At 40.3% G+C, this 22,802-nt stretch overlaps 1 protein-coding gene across 1 annotated transcript; it reads left to right on the top strand.

The window, feature by feature from the left end:
* The first annotated feature begins 3,854 nt into the window (after positions 1-3,854).
* Positions 3,855-4,229, top strand: LOC122230708 (ragulator complex protein LAMTOR3-like). The gene has a single exon (XM_042956969.1). It carries the CDS (start codon positions 3,855-3,857, stop codon positions 4,227-4,229), a length of 375 nt encoding a protein of 124 aa, XP_042812903.1.
* The last annotated feature ends 18,573 nt before the right edge of the window (positions 4,230-22,802 follow it).

Here is a 22,802-nt window from a genome sequence, read left to right as displayed (position 1 = left end):
TTCATAAGGCTCTCAGGAAACACTGATGTCTTTAACCTCGTGATCATGTCTTTTTCCTCATACTATACTTGAATGTGCTTGTCTTCATCAGCTGGGGATACTATAACAAATTACCATAGATTGCATGGCATGTAAACAACAGAGATTTATTTCTCATGGCTCTGGAGGATGGAAGTCCAAGATCAGTGTGCTAGCATAGTTCTGGTGAGAACCTTCTTCTGGATTACAGACTACTGACTTGGATCCTTACATGGTCGAAAGAAGGCAAGAGAGCTCTCTGGGGAGTCTTTTACAGAGGCACTAATCTAATCTAATTAATGAGGGCTTTACTCTCATGACCTAATCACCTCCCAAAGTCCTCACCTCCTAATGCCATCACATCTGGGGTTCGGATGTCAACCTACGGATCCTGGGGGAGCACAAACATGCAGTCCATAATAAGGGTTCATACAAGTTCTTCTGGCTCCTGCAACTCTTCCCCTGCCACTTCCATTCCTCTTCCTTGGCCACGAGCTTCCAGACATCATCCACTTGACATCTGAATCAGTACTCCTAAGGTTGGCTACTTGGCTGAAGTCTGAAGATTTTCATGACTTGTTTGAGGTAGCAATACTGGAAGCAGTGAAGGTTTCTGCTGATTGATGTATCTCATCTCAGTCAAGGTTGATTTCATAAAATTTCAAGAGCAAGTCCTACAGAATCTGCAGCTGTAGCCACTGCTCAAGGCTGAGGAAACCAGTTCTCACTGCCTGAGGAAGTCAACCATAGCCTAACTTTCTCTGTTCAGGACTTCCCATTAAAAGATACTTCTATAATTGCAGACAAGCCACAGACTGGGAGAAGATATTTGCGAAATGTATATCTAATAAAGGACCTGCGTCCAAAATATAGAACTCTTGAAACTTGACAATAAGAAAACAAATAACCCAGTTAAAAAGTGGCCCAAAGATCTGAACAGACACCTCACCAAAGATGATACACAAACGGTAAATAAGTATTTGAAATGATGTTCTAGGGGTGTCTGGGTGACTCAGTTGGTTAAGCATCCGACTACGGCTCAGGTCATGGTCTCACGGTTCGTGAGTTCAAGCTCCGCTTCGGAGTCTGTGTCTTTCCCTTTCTCTCTGCCCCTCCCCCACCCCTGCTCGTTCTCTCTCTCTCTCTCTCAAAAAAAAAAAAAATGAACATTAAAAAAAATTTTTTTTAAAGAGAACTGATGCTCTCCATCATATGTCATTAGGGAATTGAAAATTAAAGTAACAATGAGATACCACTACACATCTATCAGAACAGCAAAAATCCAAAACTGACAAGACCACTGCTGGCTAAGATGTGGAGCAGCAGGAACTCTCATTCATCGCTGGTAGGTATACAAAACGGTATAGCCACTTTGGAAGACACTTGAGTGGTTTTGTACAAAACTAAACATGCTCTTGTTATATGACCCAGCAATTGCACTCCTTGGTATTTACCCAAGGGAGTTGAAAATTTATGTTCCCATAAAAACCTGCACATGAATATTTATGGCTGCTTTATTCACAATTGCCAAAAATTGAAAATTACCAAGATGTCCTTTAGTAGGTGAATGGGTAAACAAATAGTGGCACAGACAGCGGAATATTATTCAGTGTTAAAAAGAAATGAGCTATCAAGCCACAAAAAGACATAGACAACTGTGGAAACGTATTACTAAGTGAAAGATGTCACTTTGAAAAGGCTTCTTGCTGTGTGATTCCAACTATATGACATTCTGGAAAAGACAAATCTATAGAGATGGTAAAAAGATCGGTGGTTGCCAGAGGGAAGGAGAGGGGGGATGAATGGGTGGAGCACAGAGGATTTTTAAGGCAGTGAAACTAATCTGTGTGATACTGTAACACAGTATGTATATGACACCATACATTTGTCAAAACTCATAGACCTGAACAACACAAAGAATGGCCCCTAATGTAAACAAAAGAGTTTAGTTAGTAATAATGAAAGTATCAATATAGGTACATAAGTGATAGCAGGGGTATCATACCAATGCAAGATGTTAATAACAGGGAAAGCTATGGTATTGGGGGGACAGAGATACATGGGAGTTCTCTCAATGTCTGCTCAATTTTTCTGTGCACCAGAAACTGCTCTAAAAAATAAAGCTTATTAGTAATTTTTAAAAATATAAAGTAAAAAAGTACTGCTCTGTCAGGGTTGTTGAAACCAGCTCATTGACATGATTTCATTGTATATTTTAGGGAGAGGGAGAGAGAGAATCTTAAGCAGGCTCCACGCTCAGCATGGAGCCTGACACAGGACTCGATCTCATGACCCTGAGATCATGATCTGAGCTGAAATCAAGAGTCAGACGCCTAACCGATTGAGCCACCCAGGCGCCCCAATTGCCATATTCTCATGAGGCCAACCTGTCACAAGTACTCTTGTTGCATCTTCAAAAAGGTTTTTACTGAGAAGAACCTCCTAATGTGCCATTCGGTTGGTATTGGGCAAGTGCTCACTGAAGTCTCCACTGGCTTTTGTGCAGGTTTGTCTCATTTAGTTGCATTAGGAAGTGCAGATTCAGAAGATGTTGTCCCTGCTGCCTGAGGAAGGGGTGCAGTTGCAGAAGTGGGAACCAAAGCAGAGACAGCAGTTGGACTTGAGCTACAGCTACTGCTGGGGATGAACCGACTGGAACAGTAGTCACAAGATTTGGTCACTGGGTTGTAACTGGGGCTGATATTATTGCTTTGGAATTTGTCACCATTATCATCATGAACTTTTCCTCATCTTGATTATTTATTTGAAGGCAGTTATCATAGGAGCATCTGGTGGCTCAGTTGGTTAAATGCCCTACTTCAGGGGCGCCTGAGTGGCTCATTCGGTTAAGTGTCCGACTTCAGCTCTGGTCATGATCTCACAGTTCGTGAGTTCGAGCCCCGCGTCGGGCTCTGTGTTGACAGCTCAGAGCCTGGAGCCTGCTTCAGATTCTGTGTCTCCCTCTCTCTCTCATCCTCCCCTTCTCACACTCTGTCTCTCTCTCTCTCTCTCTCAAAATTAAATAAACATTTAAAAAAAAATGCCCTACTCCAGCTCAGGTCATGATCTCTCTGCTCGTGGGTTCAAGCCCTGCATTGGGTTCTGTTCTGACAACTCAGAACCTGGAGCCTGCTTCAGAGTCTGTCTCCATCTCTCTGCCCCTCCCCTGCTCATGCTCTATGTCTCTCTCTCAAATATAAAATAAAACATTTTTAAAAATGTGAAGGCAGTTATCATTAAGGGGATTATCATTATTAAGGACTTTGTCTGCAGAAATTGACATTTTTCCCATTACCCAAAAATGCATGATTCACCTTCGAGGCTGTTACTACAAAGCTGCAGCCAACTCTGAAGGGTCCATTTGCGTGAACTACATTGAACTCTGGCACCAAGGCCTTGACTGAGGCTGGAGCCCACAGTTCATATCACATTCACAGAGCCAGAGTGCCCAATTCCCCATGTCACAGTGTATTATCCAGGCCTCTAGAAAGCTCTCTTCTCAGACTGACTGCTGCACACAGCCAAAATTACCTTTTAAATGACAACAGAGTCAGTATCTCTTGCTTCAAAAAGAAAAAAAGAAGAAGAAAGTCCTCCATTAGCACGTTAGTTCTCACCACCCTAAACTAAGAGAAATTTTCAGTAAAAGACGCACAGTTCACACTGGAGAACTTAAATCATACTGTATTTTTAAAAACAAATTTTACACAAATCATGTGATGACAGCTTTCAGAGGAGACTGTTTTTGACCCTGTCCCTGAATGTACAGCTGAGAGAACACGGCAACCCAGACAACCAGGAGTGGAGGGTGACCCTGCGGGAGAAAGGGGTTCATCATGGCAGATGACCTGAAGCGATTCCTGTATAAAAAATTACCAAGTGTTGAAGGGCTCCATGCTATTGTTGTGTCAGATGGAGATGGAGTGCCAGTTATTACAGTGGCCAATGATAATGCTCCAGAGCATGCTTTGAGACCTGGTTTCTTCTCTACTTTTGCCCTGGCAACAGACCAAGGAAGCAAACTTGGACTTTCAAAAAATAAAAGTATCATCTGTTACTATAACGCCTACCAGGTGGTTCAATTCAATCGTTTACCTTTGGTGGTGAGTTTCACGACCAGCAGCAATGTCAATACAGGATTCATTGTCAGCCTAGCAAAGGAACTTGCTCCATTCTTGGACGAACTGAGACAAGTTGTGGTAGCTTCTTAATCTGGCAGTGGTTTTGATGTTCACCTTATTTTCATTATAACAGACACAATATCAATTCAGCAATCTTTAGACACAACAATACTTGTATCCATATACTCAAGAATGGGCCCCTTTCCCACCTTCCACTAAAGAAAGAGCCTATAGATATAATTTACGGACAGATTGTTATCTTTTCTTGTGTAGGGACTTTTCTTAATTTAGTGAGATCAGGGGTACCACAGAAATGGTTCAGTACATCACAGCTCCCATGGAGTTAGTGCAGTCACCAGATATGCATGAGATTCCATTCGGTGGGTCAGAATCAAAATCGTACTTTGATCCACTTGAGCCATGAAGTGCTCCCTATAATATAATATGCCCAGGCCTACAGAATGAAGCAGACCTTTTTTATTGTGAATAATAATGAGGACGTATTTTCTTTATATTGTTTTATTTCTTTGTATTGAGAGTGACAAAGATAAACTGACTTAGTAAAAGTAATAAAATCAGTACAATCGCTAAAAAAAATTTACAAATTAGAAAATAAAAACAAATTTTAACTACTAAAAAAATGGTTTTAAAACTACCTTTCTGTTTTTTGGCATTTAGTACCTGGCAAATAATAGCACCCAAATGTATACAATGGAGGCTTAGGGAAGAACAGATCTAATCGAGAATTTAGTTTTAGACAATCTGTGGGTCAGGTACTTGTAGATATCCACCTGGAGTTGTTGAGTAGGCAGACATTAATTTTTTATGGCATGAAAGCCATGGAACTAAATGACATTACCTAGGAAGTAATATATATATATATATATATATATATATATATATATATATATAGACAAAGAAGTTTTCTGGGGCAGACCAACTTAGAGATTATCAAGGCAGAACCAGATCTTACAAAAGAGACTGGTAAAGAGTGGCCAATGAGACAGATGACAACCAAGAGCAAGAAGAGTCCTTGACATGGAGTAAAGAAAGTATTTCAAGAAAGAAAGGCTAATCATTTGTGTCAAAAGCTACAAAACCATTTGTGTAAGCCAAAAGGTGCTTACAGGTACGACAACATCCCAACTGAGAATTGACTTGGATTTGGCTGCATAGAAGTCATTGGTGATCTTTAACAATCAGTTCTTGAGGAAGGAAAGAGACAGAAACACTTTGGAGTAGATTCAAGGGAGTGTGGGAAAACAGGAAGGCAAGAGAATTGGTATAGACGATTGTTTTTAAGAGAATGTGATATGCTGCGAAGGGAAGCAGGGAAATGGAAAATGGAGCTGAAGGAGATGTAGAATCAAGTTGAGGTTGTTGTTAAATGGAAGAGAGAGGGGGGAATTGCAAACATTAAGTCTTTCAGCAGATGAGAAGTGATGAGAGTTAGTACCCCAGAGGAGGAATTGACTTCAAGACAAAGTACTACCCTTTGTGTTTAACCATAGGAGGTAATATAGGATATAGGATTACAGGTGCAGATTGGCAGGTTGGTATTTTTCTATGAAATAAGAAACAAGACCATCCATTAAGAATGAGGAGGAGGGAGGGGTGTCTGGGTGGCTCAGTCTATTAAGCCACCGACTTCAGCTCAGGTCATGATCTCGCCGTCGGGCTCTGTGCTGACAGCTTGGAGCCTGGAGCCTGCTTCAGATTCTGTGTCTCCCTCTCTCTCTGCCCTCCCACACTCATGCTTTGTCTCTCTGTCAAAAATTAGTAAACATTAAAAAAATTTTTTTTTAAAGAATGAGGAGGAGGAGGGAGAGGAGTTAAGATGGCTGAGAAGTAGGGGGACTGGGCTTTCCCTTGCCCTCAAACACAGCTATAATGAGGTCAGATCACTTGGAACACCCAGGAAATCAATCTGCGGAGTGGCAGAAGGATCACCACAGGGGGAGAGAGACAGTTTGGTCAATTTGAGGCGCGTGTGTGAGAATTGGGGGAAATAAAACGACATAGGCATGGAAGAGAGGGAACCCCTTCTGTGGAGAGACAAAAGGGAAAGACAGAGAGACTGGGGAATTGTGGTATTGACAAGATTAAAAAACCTCTCAGGACCATGGACTGGGGAGGGAGAAATATGGACAGTGTCAGTTTCTATTTTGCAAACAGCTTCAGGAGCTGAAGATTGGAGTTTTCAAAAGCAAAAGTGCCTCACTTTCTCTGGACGGGAGCTGCCAATGTGTGCATGTGCCTGTGGGGTAGGGAACCAGCCCCGGGGCAGTAGCAATCTCAAGGGTGCACTGGGAGAGAACAGTCCACTTCCTCGAGTGCTGTGGGAAAAGGGTCCATTGTCTCCTAAGGACAAAAGAACCTGCAGGTGCCAGCCAAAGGCATTTTATCTGCAGGACTGAATGGCGCTACCCCAGAACAGGGTCCACGTGGTGCAGGGGCCTGGAAGACTTCAGGTTTTGAATCCCAGCCGAGCACCTGGGAGGCACAGGAGACTGTGGATCAGGACAAGCGGCCGCCCTCGCTACTCTATGAGGGCTGCCTGAACAGTGTGGTTTAAGACACGCAGTCCAAGGAGGAGAGACTGGGGTGTCTCCATTTTTCTCCCCAACAAGAACAGCAATGTGAGGCTTCAGGGAACAGCACAGCAACCTCAGCTGGGTCACGAACAGCCTTCAATAAGTATAAAAATATTGAGATCATACCATGTATATTTTCAGATCACAACACTATGAAACTTGAAACCAACCACAAAAAATTTTTTGGAAAGCTCCCAAATACATGGAGGTTAAAGAACATCCTACTAAAGAATGAATGGGTCAACCAGGAAATTAAAGAAGAAATTACAAAAATATATAGAAGCAAGTGAAAATGAAAACACAACATTCCAAACACTCTGGGATGCAGCAAAGGCAGTCCTAAGAGGAAAATAAATTGCAGTTCAGGCCTATCTCATGAAGCAAGAAAGGCCCAAATACACAAACTAACCTTACACCTAAGGGATCTGGAAAGGCAGCAGCAAAGAAAGCCCAAAGCCACCAGAAGAGAAATAATAAAGACTAGAGCAGAAATAAACAATATAGAATCCAAAATAATAATAATAATAATAATAATAATAATAATAATAATAAAGAAAGAAAGAAAGAAAGAAAACAGTAGAACAAATCAATGAATATAAGACTGTTTTTTTTTTTTTGAAAGATAAATGAAATTGATAAACCCCTAGCCGGACTTCTCAAAAAGAAAAGAGAGAGAACCCAAATAGATAAAATCATGAATGCAAGAAGAGAGATCACAACCACACCACAGAAATACAAACAATTATTAGAGAATACTATGAAAAATTATATGCCAACAAAATGGGCAATCTGCAAGAAATGGACAAATTCCTACCAAAACTCAGTGGGAAAAAATAGAAAATTTGAACTGACCTATAACCAGTGAAGAAATTGAATCGGTTATCAAAATCTCCCAACAAATACGAGTCCTGAGCCAGATGGCTTCCCAGGGGAATTCTACCAGACATTTAAAGCAGAGTTGATACCTATTCTTCTCAAATTGTTCCAAAAAATAGAAACAGAAGAAAAATTTCCAGACTCATTCTATGATGCCAGCATTATCTAGATTTCAAAACCAGGCAAAGACCTCACTAAAAAGACCTCTCACTACAAAGGAGACGGACAGACCAATTTCCCTGATGAACATGGATGCAAAAATTCTCAACAGGATAGTAGCAAATCAAATATAAACATATATTAAAAGAATTATTCACCATGACCAAGTGGGATTAGTTCCTGGGCTGCAGAGTGGGTTCAATATTTGCAAATCAATCAATGTGATACATCACATTAACAGAAGAAAGGATAAGAACCAGATGATCCTGTCAATAGATGCAGAAAAAGCATTTGACATGTACAGCATCCTTTCTTAATGAAAACCCTCAAGGGGCACCTGGGTGGCTCAGTCAGTTAAGCTTCCGACTTCAGCTCAGGTCACGATCTCACGCTCCGTGAGTTCGAGCCCCGCATCGGGCTCTGGGCTGATGGCTCAGAGCCTGAAGCCTGCTTCTGATTCTGTGTCTCCCTCTCTCTCTGCCACTCCCCCGTTCATGCTCTGTCTCTCTCTGTCTCAAAAATAAATAAACGTTAAAAACATTTTTTTAAATAAAAACTCTCAAGAAAGACAGGATAGAAGGAACATATCTTAACATAATAAAAGTCATGTATGAAAGGCCCACAGTTAATATTATCTTCAATGGGGAAAAACTGAGAGCTTTCCCCCTGAGATCAGGAACACGACAGGGATGATCACTCTCACCGCTGTTGTTCAACATAGGGTTGGAAGTACTTGCTTCAGCAATCAGACAACAAAATGAAATAAAAGGCATTCAAATTAACAAAAAAGAAGTCAAACTTTCATTCGTCACAGATGACATGAACCTCTACGTGGAGAACCTGAAAGACTCCACCCAAAAACTGCTAGAGCTGATACAGGAATTCAGCAAAGTCACAGGATATAAAATCAGTGTACAGAAATAGGTCACATTTTTATACACCAATAATGAAGCAACAGAAAGAGGTATCAGGGGATTGATCCTGTTTACAATTGCAACAAAAACCATAAAATACTTAGGAATAAACCTAACCAAATAGGTAAAAAATCTGTACGCTGAAAGCTATAGAAATCTTATGAAAGAAATTGAAGAAGACACGAAAAAATAGAAAAACATCCCATGCTCATGGATTGGAAAAACAAATATTGTTAAAATGTCAATACTACCCAAAGCAATCTACATATTCAATACAATCCCAATCAAAATAGCACCAACATTCTTCACAGAGCTAGAACAAATAATCCTAACGTTTGCATGGAATTACAAAAGACCCCAAATAGCCAAAGTAATGTTGAAAAAGAAAACCAAAGTTGGAGGCATCACAATCCCAGACTTTAGCCTGTATTAGAAAGCTGTAATCATCAAGACAGTATGGTATTTGCACAAAAACAGACACATAGACCAATGGAATAGAATACAGAACTCAGAAATGGACCCACAAATGTATGGCCAACTAATCTCCAACAAAGCAGGAAAAAGTATCAAATGGAAAAGACAGTCTCTTCAGCAAATGGTGTTGGGAAAACTGGACAGCAACATGCAGAAGAATGAAACTGGACCACTTTCCTACACCATACACAAAAATACATTCAAAATGGATGAAAGCCCTAAATGAGACAGGAAACCATCAAAATCCTACAGGACAAAACAGGCAGCAACCTCTTCGACCTTGGCCATAGCAACTTCTCACTTGACATGTCTCCAAAGGCAAGGGACATAAAAGCAAAAATGAACTATTGGGACCTTATCAAGATAAAAAGCTTCTGCACACCAAAGGGAACAATCAACAAAACTAAAAGGCCACCAATGAAATGGGAGAAAATATTTGCAAATGACACATTGGATAAAAGGTTAGTATCTAAAATCTATAAAGAACTCACCAGACTCCACGCCCAAAAAATAAATAATCCAGTGAAGAAATGGGCAGAAGACACGAATAGATACTTTCCAAAGAAGACATCCAGATGGCAAACTGACACATGAAAAGATTCTCAACATCGCTTATCATCAGGGAAATACAAATCAAAACCACACTGAGATAACACCTCACAGCAGTCAGAGTGGCTAAAGTTAACAACCCAGGGAATGACAGATGTTGACAAGGATATGGAGAAAAGAGAACCCTCTTACATGGTTAGTGGGAATGCAAACTGGTGCAGCCACTCTGGAAAACAGAGTGGAGGTTTCTCAAAAAATTAAAAATAAAACTTCCCTACAACCCAGTAATTGTACTACTAGGAATTTATCCAAAGGATACAGGGATGCTGATTCAAAAGGGCACATGCACCCCAATGTTTATAGCAGTGCTATCAACAATAGCTAAATTATGGAAAGAGCCCAAATGTCTATCAACTGATGAATGGATTAAGAAGATGTGGTGTGTATATATATATATATATAATGTATATATATACATTATATATATATACATATATATATAATATGTATATATATGTATATATATAATATGTATATATATAATATGTATATATATATATACACACACACATACATGCACACACAGACACACGTGTGTATATATATATATATATATACACACGTGTGTCTGTGTGTGTATGTATATATACAATGGAATACTACTCGGTGATGTAAAAGAATGAAAATCTTGCCATTTGCAACAACGTGGGTGGAACTACAGGGTATTATGGCTAAGAGAAATAAGTCAGAGAAAGACAGATATATGATTTCACTCATATGTGGAATTTGAGAAACTTAACAGATAATCATAGGGGAAGGGTAGAAGAAATAAGATAAAAATAGAGATGGAGGCAAACCATAAGAGACTCTTAAATACAGAGAACAGGGGCGCCTGGGTGGCTCGGTCGGTTAAGCGTCCGACTTCGGCTCAGGTCATGATCTCACGGTCGGTGGGTTCGAGCCCCGCGTTGGGCTCTGTGCTGACAGCTCAGAGCCTGGAGCCTGTTTCAGATTCTGTGTCTCCCTCTCTCTGTGACCCTCCCCCGTTCATGCTCTGTCTCTCTCTGTCTCAAAAATAAATAAACGTTAAAAAAAAAATTAAATACAGAGAACAAACTGAGGGCTGATGGGGGCAGGAGTGGAGGAATGGGTTAAATGTGTGGTGAGCATTGAGGAGGGCACTTGTTGGGATGAGCACTGTGTTTTATGTGTAAGTGATGAATCACTGGAATCTACTTCTGAAGCCAAAACTACACTGTATGTCAGCTAACTTGAGAATAAATAATTAAAAAATAAAATTAAAAGGGAAATAAAAAAATAAGGTAGAAGAGAAGAGAAGAGAAGAGAAGAGAAGAGAAGAGAAGAAAAAAAAGAAAGAAGAGAAGAAAAGAAAAGAAATGGGATAAGGTGTTGAAGGCTTTTGTAGAGAGGAGAATGTGTGAAATAGCTTTGGGAGATGGAGAGATTAAGCTGACTCAAAGAAATCTCACAACCTCTGTCTAGGGGATTCTCAGACTGATAAAATAGTTTGGGGCCTTTCTGCAGAGTTCTGTTTCATTGGAAGAAGTGAGAAATCCCAGTTAGTCTCCATTCTTCATGAACTGTATCCAAAAGTTCTAAGCTCCAAAATTTGCTGTCTTCATTGTCCTACAAAATTTCAGGGTTGTAGTTTGCTTTGGCTAAGAATACAACACCATTTAAATGTATTTCTATTTAAGCCTATACTTACAGAGCAATTCAAGAAACCACAAAGGTGAGTCATACAGAGAGAGGCACTCTGCTTCCCAGGACTGGCTGATTGAAACCACAGTGCCCCATCTCTGACCCACAATTGGCCTGGCATATAACACAAAATAACATATTATAAAATAGAGCCACTCAAATGAGAACATCTTCCTTATAATATACCAATATGATTATTTGAACATGGAGAATGTTGATAGTTTGTTAAGATATCTGTCAGTGACCACCACACACACACACACACACACACACACACACACACACACAAAGACAAAAATAAAACTTTATTTGTAATGTCAGGGAGAAAAATATCTTTTTCCCTCTACCTTTCTAGGTTCTTGGGTGGATCTCTATAACAAAAGACAGGCTAACAACAGAAAAGCATAGACATTTATTTAATGTAAGTTTGATGTGACAAAGGAGCCTTCATGAGAAAGTGAAGATCCAAAGAAGCAGTTAATCTTGACTGTTTTTATGCTAGTTTTGATGAGCAGTGACAAGTTGTGGGAAAATGTGATAGGACAAAAAGGGTATGAGCTAAGTATAGTAAGCTGGGAGAAAGTTATCAAGACCCACTCACTCACATTCAGAGATAAAGATACTTTTCTTCTGGGGTGGGGGGCAGGCACCTCTCACATGAGGGTCTTACGACCTGCTTCAGGGAAAACAGGGAGAATCCTTCCAGCAAATGCTCTTTCTCACATTCTTTCAGCTTAAAATATTCAATCTGCCAAAGTACGATATTTTGGGGTAGTATGTTCCGAACCCTGTCAGTAACAATATGTTCCCTCTATTCCAGAGAAGCTTCACTAATGAAAATAACTCTGAGATTGGGACACCAAATGTAATTTAAAAATATTTTAGGTTAAGAAACCAGTACAAATAGTTTCATAAATATAAGGTGATATGCAAACTCAAAGTTTCAGATGTGATTTATGTAAAAAAAAAAAAAAATACATTAATGCCTGAAATAAACTGACAAAAAATTGGGAATAAATATTACTCAATTAATACGGTAGTATTCATAATGTAGTCTCTGAGGAAGATTTCATGAAATGGCAGATTAGGATTGCTATATTTATTAACTGAGAAGTGATTGTTTTATAAACTAAACAAAAACAATTTTCACTATCAACAATAAAAATTGGCAAAAATCAAAGCATTAATTTCAACTAATATTAAGCACTGTAAGCTTTTTAATTTTTATTTATTTTTTTAATTTGTTTTGAGAGAGTGAGAGCACAAACAGGGGAGGGGCAGAGATAGAGAGAGATGGAGAGGATTTCAAGCAGGCTCCACACTGTCAGCGCGGAGCCAGACTTGCGAACTGGGAGATCATGACCTGAGGCAAGATCAAGAGTTGGATGTTTAACTGAATGAGCCACCCAGGTGTCCCTACACTGACAGCTTTTAAATTTTTTTTTTTTTTTTTTTTTTTAGGTTTTGGGGCACCTGGGTGGCTCAGTCGGTTGAGCGTCCAACTTCAGCTCTGGTCATGATCTCACAGTTTGTGAGTTCGAGCCCCGCGTCGGGCTCTGTGCTGACAGCTCAGAGCCTGGAGCCTGCTTCAGATTCTGTGTCTCCCTCTCTTTCTGCCCTTCCCCCACTCATGCTCTGTCTCTCTCTCAAAGATACACAGTAAATTTTTTTTAAGTTTTCTTTAGGTTTTCAAATATGGTTAAATGGCAAGATATTTAGTTCCAATGGAAAACTTAAAATCTTAAATTGCATTTGCCTAGAAGTTTAGAAATATACAATTAGAAATAACTTAGGCTTCTGGTTTCAGCTCTGACACATAAAAAACTTGGAAGTTGTCACTGCTGTTCTTACAACATGAGAAAACTGGACAAATTGAACATCCATGAGTATCCTGGAGCTCTGCAGAGAACTGAGGTCTCAGGGCAAATTGCCAACCAGAAATCTGAACAGGCAGGTTCATCCAGAGAGGCGCAGGTGACACTTGCTGATCTGGAGCAGAAACCACAGGAGCCATAAACCAGTAGGAACACTGTAAAGATAATTTTGGTGAATGGCTGAAAGCTGAGTATGGACCAAGGTAAGAGTGAGAAACTTCTGGGGATTGCCAACTTCAGAGGGTCCCATATTTTCATGGGCTTTCATTCTAATACCTGTACTAGGTTCTCAGCATGAAGATCCAAGAAAGATCGCTGTGGACCTGGCCGGGGAAAGGGAAGACTAACCCCTATGAAATAACCTGGCAGTTTTAACCGTAGTGAAGGACTACTCTCCTGGGGAAAGGACTTTTTCAGAGCTTTAGCCCAACTGGCGGAAGGGAATTCCCTTCACTCCATTCATCTCCAGGCTTTCTGTTTCACCTAAAGAGGCAAAAGCACAACCAAACCAAACTCCCTTGACCCTCAAAACATAGTCAACAGGGATAGGGCTTCAGGGAAATAGATTCGTATAGCTGCAGCCAGAAAAGGGAGTACAGAGTGGTAGGTAGGGGAAGCTATACCACTAGAGAAAAACTCATGGAAGTCATAGTCCAAGGACAAAGGCTCCCTAAAACACTGAAATTTTAAAATTATAGAATGCTCCCCCTTGCCCACACCATCCCCACTGCACCATACATTTAGTGGATATAACAGTGGATTGCACCTGCAAGTTCTACAAAGAGCAGGCTCTCTGATGTGACATACTTAGGGAAGGCCAATGTCAAGAAGGGAAATAAAGACATTACAGGAATTGGAAGCTTCTAGCACTCATAGCTACAGTAAAAATTAGCATAAACCCTCACACTCATGGCCTATTTACCTCAGTTTTATTCGTACATTTCATATTCACCTTTCAATAAAAAATTACAAAGCCTACCAGAAGCAAGAAAAAGCAGTCTAAAATGACAAAGCAAATGTCAGAACGAGCCTCAGATATGACACAGATTTAGGGACTATCATGCAGAGAATTTAAAATAACTATGATTAGCCTTTCTGCACTACCCACAGAAGGGTCCATACAGCATTGTTCTGGGTTCCTGCCATAACTTAAAGGGAAACTTTCACAACATCCTGAGGCCTTGATGTCCTGCAAACGAAGGAGGGGGATGTCCTCAAGTTCCTTGCAGCAGGAACCCACTCAGGCGGCAGTGACCTTGACTTCAAAATGGAACAGTACAGCTACAAAAGGAAAAGTAATGGCATCTATATGACCTGAAGAGAACCTGAGAGAAGCTTCTGACAGCTCATGCCACTGTTGCCTTTGAAACCCCAGCTGATGTCAGTGTCCTACTGTCTGAGGATACTGGTCGGTAGGATGTGCCGGAGTTTGATAATGCCACTCCTAGTGCTGGCCACTTCCTCCTGGTACCTGGGACCAGGTCCAGGCAGCCTTCTGGGAGCTGACGCTTCTGGTAGCAAAGGATCCCAGGGCTAATCACCAGCCTCTCACAGACACATCTTAATGTTAACCTGCCTGTCCCTGTTCAGCGTAACACAGACTCTCCTCTGCACGATGTGGACGCTGCCATCCCGTACTCAGTGGGTCTGATGCGGCAGAGGCTGGCCCAGGAAGTTCTACACATGCGTGCCACCATCTCCTAAGAACATCCATAGGAGGTCATGCCCGATTTCCACTTTTACAGAAATCCTGAGAAGGGATTAAAAAGGAAGAGCAGGCCACTGCTGAAAAGGCTATGTAACTAAGAAAAGTTTCAGAGTGAACAGACTGCTCTACCTCCCAAGTTTACTGCTACCCAAGGTCACAGGCTGATCCAAAAGCATGCAGGTGTTCTCTGTGCCTACCCAGAAGTTACTCACTGAAGACTGGAACACTCAGCCTGCCACTGAGGACTGGTCCACAGCCCCCACTGCTCAGGCCACTGAATGGATGGGAACAACCACTGAGTGGTCTTAAGTTGTTCATCCACAGATTCTCAAGAATAAAATGGAAAAATGTGGGCAGAAAATAAACAGTTTTCTTAAAAAAAAATTTTAAGTTTATTTTTTAATTTATTTTTAATGTTTATTTATTTATTTTGAGAGAGAGAGAGAAAGAAAGTAAGAGAGCATGAGCAGGGGAAGCAGAGAGAAAGGGAGAAAGAGAATCCCAAGCAGGGTCTACACTCAGCACAGAGCCCAACATGGGGCTTGATCTCACAAACTGCGAGATCATGACCTGAGCCAAAATCAAGAATCAGATGATGGGTGTCTCAGTCAGTTAAGCCTCTGACTTGGCTCAGAACATGATCTCACAGTCCGTGAGTTTGAGCCTCTGTGCTGACAGCTTAGAGCCTGGAGCCTGCTTCGGATTCTGTCTCTCTCTCTCTCTCTCTCTCTCTCTCTCAAAAATAAACATTTAAAAACTTTTAAAAAGAGTCGGATACTTAATTGACTGAGCTACCCAGGTGCCCCTAACACTGACAGCTTTTTAAAAGTTTTTTAGGTTTTAAAATATGGTTAAATGGCAGGATATTTAGTTCCAATGGAGCACTTTAAAAACTCAAAAATGTTTCAATAAAATAAAATAACTGATTAATATCGTAGTGGCCCTAATGGAAAAAAATAGACAACATGCAAGAGCAGAGAGGTAATATAAACAGAGACATGGCAAACCTAAGAAGAAATAAAAAAGAAATGCAAGAATAAAAAATACTGTGGCATACATGAAGAATGACTTCTATGGGCTCATTTGCCGATGTGACATGAATGAGGAAAGAATCAGTGAGCTCAAAGATAGATCAATAGAAATAATTTAAAGAATCTAAGGGATGAAAGAGACATTAAAAGTTGCCCAGTATATTTACTCACTTTCCTTTTGGAAACTTGGATTTAAAAATAGTCTTGGGGCGCCTTGGGTGGCTCAGTTGGTTAAGCATCCAACTTGTTTTTGGCTCAGGTCATGATCTCATGGTTGGTGAGGGTGAGTGACACATTGGGCTCTGCATTGACAGTGCGGAGCCTGCTTGGGATTATCTCTATTACTCTCTTTTCCTACCCTGCTAGAGCTTGCTCTCTCTCTCTCTCTCTCTCTCTCTCTCCCCCACACACCCCGTCTCTCAAAATAAAAATAAATAAACATTAAAAATGTATTCCTTTTCTGATGGGATGTCAATGATATAAATAATCATCTAACTCTTGCTGTCAAGACTTTTGCAAATAGAAGCATATACTTTAACACAACTAGCATAGATGAAACAATTTTAGACATTTAAATACAATTTGTCTCTAAGGATCAATGTAATACACAAGTTACAGGCAGTTATGATTTAATTAGGAGAATTAGAATAGGATCCTACATTTTCCCACTATTTTATAGCATGCTGACCAAATTTCTTTAACATATTTGCATTGTCATTCTTTCCCCAAATGCCCTACATTCTTCATGCTGTATCCTTTACACTTGTCCTCTGCTGCTTTGATCCTTTCTGGGATTAAGGATCAGTTGTCAAACATTGAAACTAAAAGCTCTTATTAATGGCCCTGTCTCCTTGATTCAAGTGTTTAACATCACTTCGGTCAGTGTTCAATTTCAGTCCTGCTATTCATGTTTGCAAATTTCGGTAACTTGTTTCCAAATATTCATTATGTTGAAACATTGAAGGTCAAGCTACTGCTAAGTGTATTTTTTAAACATATATTGTAACATCAGATAAAGAATAGTGTATCAGTTTAAGATTAGTAGCTTTTCCTACTTCATTGACTGAAATTGGCATTTGAGCTCATATTTGCATATTTCACATGCTCATATTTCACTTCTCTTATATGTAAAATTCTGTGCCGGTGATGAAGTGGCTAAGAAGAGGTTGCCCTGTCTTTAGGGCATGATCAGGCTATAACTGTATGTTAGAATTACCTTGGAAGCTTTTTAAAAAATTTTCAGTCAGGCCTGTTTGAAGCGGGTCCTGTTGAGTTGGGGTCCAAGTACCAATATTTTTAGGAGGTTCCCAGATAATTTTAATGTGTAATCAAGATTAGAATTATTGAACAATACAATAAGAAAAATATCATGCAGATAGACTTGAAAGTGATAGATGAGGGGCGCCTGGGTGGCTCAGTCGGTTGGGCTGCCGACTTCGGCTCGGGTAATGATCTCACGGTCCGTGGGTTTGAGCCCCGCGTCGGGCTCTGTGCTGACAGCTCGGAGCCTGGAGCCCGTTTCGGATTCTATGTCTCCCTCTCTCTGACCCTCCCCCATTCATGCTCTGTCTCTCTCTGTCTCAAAAAAAAAAAAAAAAAAAAAAATTAAAAAAAAAAGAAAAATAAGAAAGTGATAGATGAAAATGTCACACACACACACACACACACACACACACACACACACACACAAGATTTTAGAGGACAAGGAGTTCATTTCCCATGGAAGAATCAGCAACAAAGGATTTTGGAGGGTAATACCTGACTAAGTGGAGACCCAGTCTGGCAGGAGGACACTATGACTGAAAGAAGACAAAGAAATGTACTAGATAATGACCTTTTTAGATGATGCAGAGAAAAGATGGATCCAGAAGAAAATAGGGTAAGGAATTGTGGGAAATAAGATGAGACAGAGATCCCAAACTGAGAAGACCTTAAAATTTTCAGGATGAATATCAGATTGCTATCATTACAAGGTATTTCTTGCATATTTTTTTTTTTGTATTAAGTATGCAGGACCTTAAATCTATGACCCTGTTACCTAGCTTAAGAATTAAACGTTATCAATACAGTTGAAACCCCTGTGCTTCCTTCCCTAGTAATAACTGCCCCACCCTCTGCAGAGGTAATTATCATCTTAAATTTAGTATTTATTATCGTCATGCATTTCTTAACACTTTAGATACATGTGCTTATGTTCCTAAACAAAATACATTTCCAAGCTAAAAAAATACCTTGTAAAGAATAAACATGGCATAATGAAAAATGTGTTTCAGGACATTGGGCCCAGTGGCAACACAGAAGAGTCATGAAGGAAGAACTGGTTTCTGGGATAGTAGATGTTGTTTTGTGAAATCGGGACCTATTGACCATTCCCTTATCACTAAAACACTCTCCTCCCCAGTCTTCTGCTGTACCTCTCTTTTGACTTGCTGACCTCTCTCTTCTTTCTCAGTCTCTTTCATGGCATCCTTTTTTTGTCCACCTCTTACAGCTCTTACTTTCCAGAGTAGACTTCAGAGCCTTAATACACAAAATACAGATGACTTGCAATTCTGTATGATCAACATGTGTGCCTCCCCAGTTCTAGGCCTGGATTACTAATTGCCTGTAGTTATCTAGCACCACAGCCACTTTCATAGTGTCCCAAATCAATCTTGGTGCCATCGTATTCTCTTCCTGCTTTATTCATCCCCTTTATGATGTATTTCCTCTACCTTTACTTTCTGTCTCTACAAATGGTTACAGGTATTTGTCTTCTTACCCAAGCTAGGAAACTGAAAGCCTTTCCCACACTTCTCCCTGAACTTCAGTTGTGCCCACTAATGCTTTGTCTTGCCAAGTCAACCTCTTTAATCATGTACGTATTGTTTCCCTTCCCAATTCTCTCCACTGCCCTAATCTCAGGGTCATTTGTCACTTCTCCAGTCTGAGTCTGTAAGCTTATCTCCCCAGCCCTCATTTTGTCCAAGACCTACTATCTGTATCCCATCTTCTCTCTGAGTGATTTTCTTAAACACAAATCTGATTATGTTCTACCTCAGGTGCAAAAAACAAACAAACAAACAAACAAACAAACAAACAAACAACAACAACAAAAACACCAAAACTCCTCTAGCTTCTACAGAGGCTTCCCATTTGTTCTTTTGAGCCCTAATTAGGATTCTACAGAGTTGACTCAAAGACAACCAACAACGAATGATACCAAGTTAGAAGCTACCAGAGCAGACGAATCTTTTGGAAAGACATAAAAGAGTTGGGTTTCAAGTCACAGACGCTTTTCACTACTATCCTGTTGCTAAGTAATTTGTCCACCAAATATTTTTTTATTTGATAAATTTTACCTGCAATAATTTGTAAATTTAAGGTTTATGGCATATTACTGTGCACAGTAGATCTCTATGGCTTCTTTACTACTCATTACAACTTTGCACCCTTAAATACTGTCAATATTATCCCCCCCCATCTCCCCCCCCCCCGGTATTCACCATTTTACTCCTCAATTGTAAATGTATACCACATCTTTTTTTATCCATTCATCTATTGATAGCCATTTGGGTTGTTTCCGTAAGTTGGCTATCATTCACCAAATATTTATTGACACCTACCATGTGCCAGACACCCTTCTCTGTGCCTTTATATTAACTCTTTTAACTTTTATAACAACCCATGGAGGTAGGTAATACTATCATTCCCATTTTACAGATGAGGAAAGTGTGGATGTCAAATTACCCAAGGTCATAGCTTGGTGCAATCTGGAACAAGGACTTGAACACAGGCAATTTGAGTCTAGAATTTTGTCACTCAACATGGGATCCTTGGACCAGCAGAATTGTTTCACTGGTAATATTATTAGAAATGCAGATCCTCTGCCTCCATTCTAGTCCTACTCATCAGAATTTAACTTTTTTTAAGATTCCCAGGTGATGTATATGTTCATTCATGTTTGAAAAGCACTGTCTTTGAGTCTGGGCTTTTAACCATCATATTGCTCCCCTATATCAGAAGTTGGCTCATTCTTTCTTCTTCAGAAACATCAGTTGTCTCTTCTTTTCATGAGCCTGACAAAAACACAAATAACAATCCCAATACTTTTCCCCTTTACTTTTCACTGAAGGGGTGAAGGAAGGTGAATGCTATATACATATGCTCTGAAGATGGGGAGCCCCATGGAGCTGAGGTAAGTCTCCTCCTTTTTATGGCTGCTTCATCATTTGTCCTCAGTCTGGCATCTGTTGCTCTCAACACAGTTAAGACAGGAAATTAAGAAGCTGAAAGTTTTCTGGCCAGGGGAAATATGAGCTCGTATCCCTATTTGTTATTATTCTAATCAGTTCTTAGGGTGGGTGAATTTTATAGCTCCTAAAGAGGATCTGAGGGACTGATGTTCACAATGACCCCTGGCAACTTCATGGTTGTTCATACTTGGTATGAATTTAGTACCAGTTGCTAGCCAAGCAGGAGGAAGAGGTAAAAGCAGCTATGACTAGGAGTCCAAGTAGCAAGGAAACCTGGGGATCAGATGCCATTATAACTCTAATGGATATCACAACCTTAACAGTGAGTTAATGTGACATGTATCTTCTAAGTGCATATTGGAGGAAGGGGTGGGTTTCAGAATAAACTGTAAATCACTCTGTCTTCCAAAACTCACTCATGGAAGCTTCCTGGCCAGCCTCACCCTTGGCTCCTCATCTACCTGGGAGCTGTCTTCAGCATGTTGTCGGTTCTCTCACAAAACACTCAAAACTCTGTCAAACAATAATGAGAAATGGATGGTTTACTAAGGTTTTGCTGAGAATGCACCATGTCACATACTACACTGCAGACACTTGAGCAAAATCTTCATTAGACATAAGTGTCCATGTTTTTCTTTCTCAAATGTTTTCTTCCCAAATAGTTTTCCCCCACTCTTCTTTCTTTCCTCCTTTCTTCTTTCACAAAATGTCTAGCAAGCCACTGTTTTGTACCTAACATCAACTCCAATCCCAAGTTTCAATAACCTGAGGAAAACATAAACTGGAGAATTAAAAAAAAAAAAGGGGGGGGGGTAATGCATTTCCTAGCTCATTTCACTAGCCACTGCATCCAACCTCATTCTCAGGACCCTTTCGAACAAAAGCAGGTCTCTTCCCAGGTGGGGGTAGAGATGTCTAAAATAACAATAGACACCTTCTCCATATGGCTACATTCTCCTCCCTTGCAGTTCTACTTCATGTTTTTTATAGAACTAGGAATAAAAGCCTTTATCCTGTTGGCAAAGGGCTGAGTGGACATGCCATCTTCAAGGTTGAAAAGACAAGGTGCCTGCTCTTTGAATGTACGTATTTATGTGGCCAGCATTTGAAATAGGTTTTTTGTATCACTATGGTGACTCTCAGTACCTTACGCTCAATCAGAGAAGTCTCACTTATATATAATTTCATAAATTGGCTTTCCACATGTATTCCTCAGGAAAAGTAGCTCAAATTCTAGAAGTAGTTCTAAAAATATTGAAAACAAGTAACAGACAACAGAAAGTCTTACAAGTTTAACCTTCTTTGCATAGTGAAGAGCTCTGTATTACTTGGCCTCTACCAGCCTTGCCGGCCTTAACCCCTCCTCTACTCTTCTTATTCCACCATCCTGCATGCTGCCAAACAGCACTCTTGACCCAGAAGACCCCTGATGCTTCAAGTTTCTGTGCTATTTGATGGTGCTGTTCTGTCCATTCAACTGGGAGCACTTTACATCCCTCTGGGATACAATGTGTCATTGCTATTACCAAGACTTTACTTAGCCTTGGTCTGTTTTGGCTGCTGCAACAAAGTCATAGACTGGGTGGCATAAACAAGAGACATTCATTTAATCACCACTGTCAATGATGGAAGTGCAAGGTCAGGGTGACAGCATGGTCAGGTTCTGAGGAGAGCCTTCTTCCAGGTTCAGACTGCTGACTTCTCATTGTACCTTATGGTTGAAAGAGAGTAAGAGAGCCCTCTGAGGTCCCTTTTGTAAGAGCACTAATCCATTCATGAGGATTAGTTCAATTCATGAGGTCTCTGCCCTCATGACCTAATCACTTCTCAAAGGCCTCTTCTTCCTAATACCATTACAAGTAGGATTAAGGTATCAACGTACAAATTTGGGAGGTGGGGGACACAAACATTCAGTGCATTGCATTGATCTGCCCCCTTAGAAGTGATCACTTCTGTTTTTGTTACCCTGAGCATATTCATTCCATTGCATCTATCCTCACTTTGTATTTATCAGTGTTTTAACTCTAGTAGAAACTAAGCTTTTGGACAGCGAAGACTGTTGTCCTACTTTACTTTTTTTTTTTAATGTTTATATTTAAGAGAGAGAGAGAGAGAGAGAGAGAGAGAGAGAGAATGAGTGGGGGAGGGGCAGAGAGAGAGGGAGACACAGAAACCGAAGCAGGCTCCAGGCTCCAAGTTGTCAGTGCAGAGCCTGACGTGGGGCTCGAACTCACGAACCATGAGGTTATGACTTGAGCTGAAGTCGGTCGCTTAACCAGCTGAGCCACCCAGGCCACCCTGTCCTACTTTACTCTTGAACCTCAGCCACTGCATGGCTAATGTAAATATCCTATGAATCTTTGGATAAATATTCATTTGGATGTTTATTTCCATACTTAAATGACTACAGACTTTGATAAAGGAAAAGTAGTGTAAGTGTATAGTCTGCATTAAGGCATAACTCTGCTTGAGAGGAGTCAATGTGTCATAGGTTTTTTTTTTTTCATTCTTGTATTCTATTTTTAAA

This window comes from Panthera tigris, chromosome C2 (genome assembly GCF_018350195.1).
Source record: "Panthera tigris isolate Pti1 chromosome C2, P.tigris_Pti1_mat1.1, whole genome shotgun sequence".
Taxonomy (NCBI): Eukaryota; Metazoa; Chordata; class Mammalia; order Carnivora; family Felidae; genus Panthera; species Panthera tigris.
Note: the sequence above shows the minus strand (reverse complement) of the source record. Positions and strands in the feature narration are given on the sequence as shown.

Bases quoted from the DNA above. Each gene is read 5' to 3' on its own strand.
- LOC122230708 (XM_042956969.1), top strand. From the start codon at position 3,855: ATGGCAGATGACCTGAAGCGATTCCTGTATAAAAAATTACCAAGTGTT.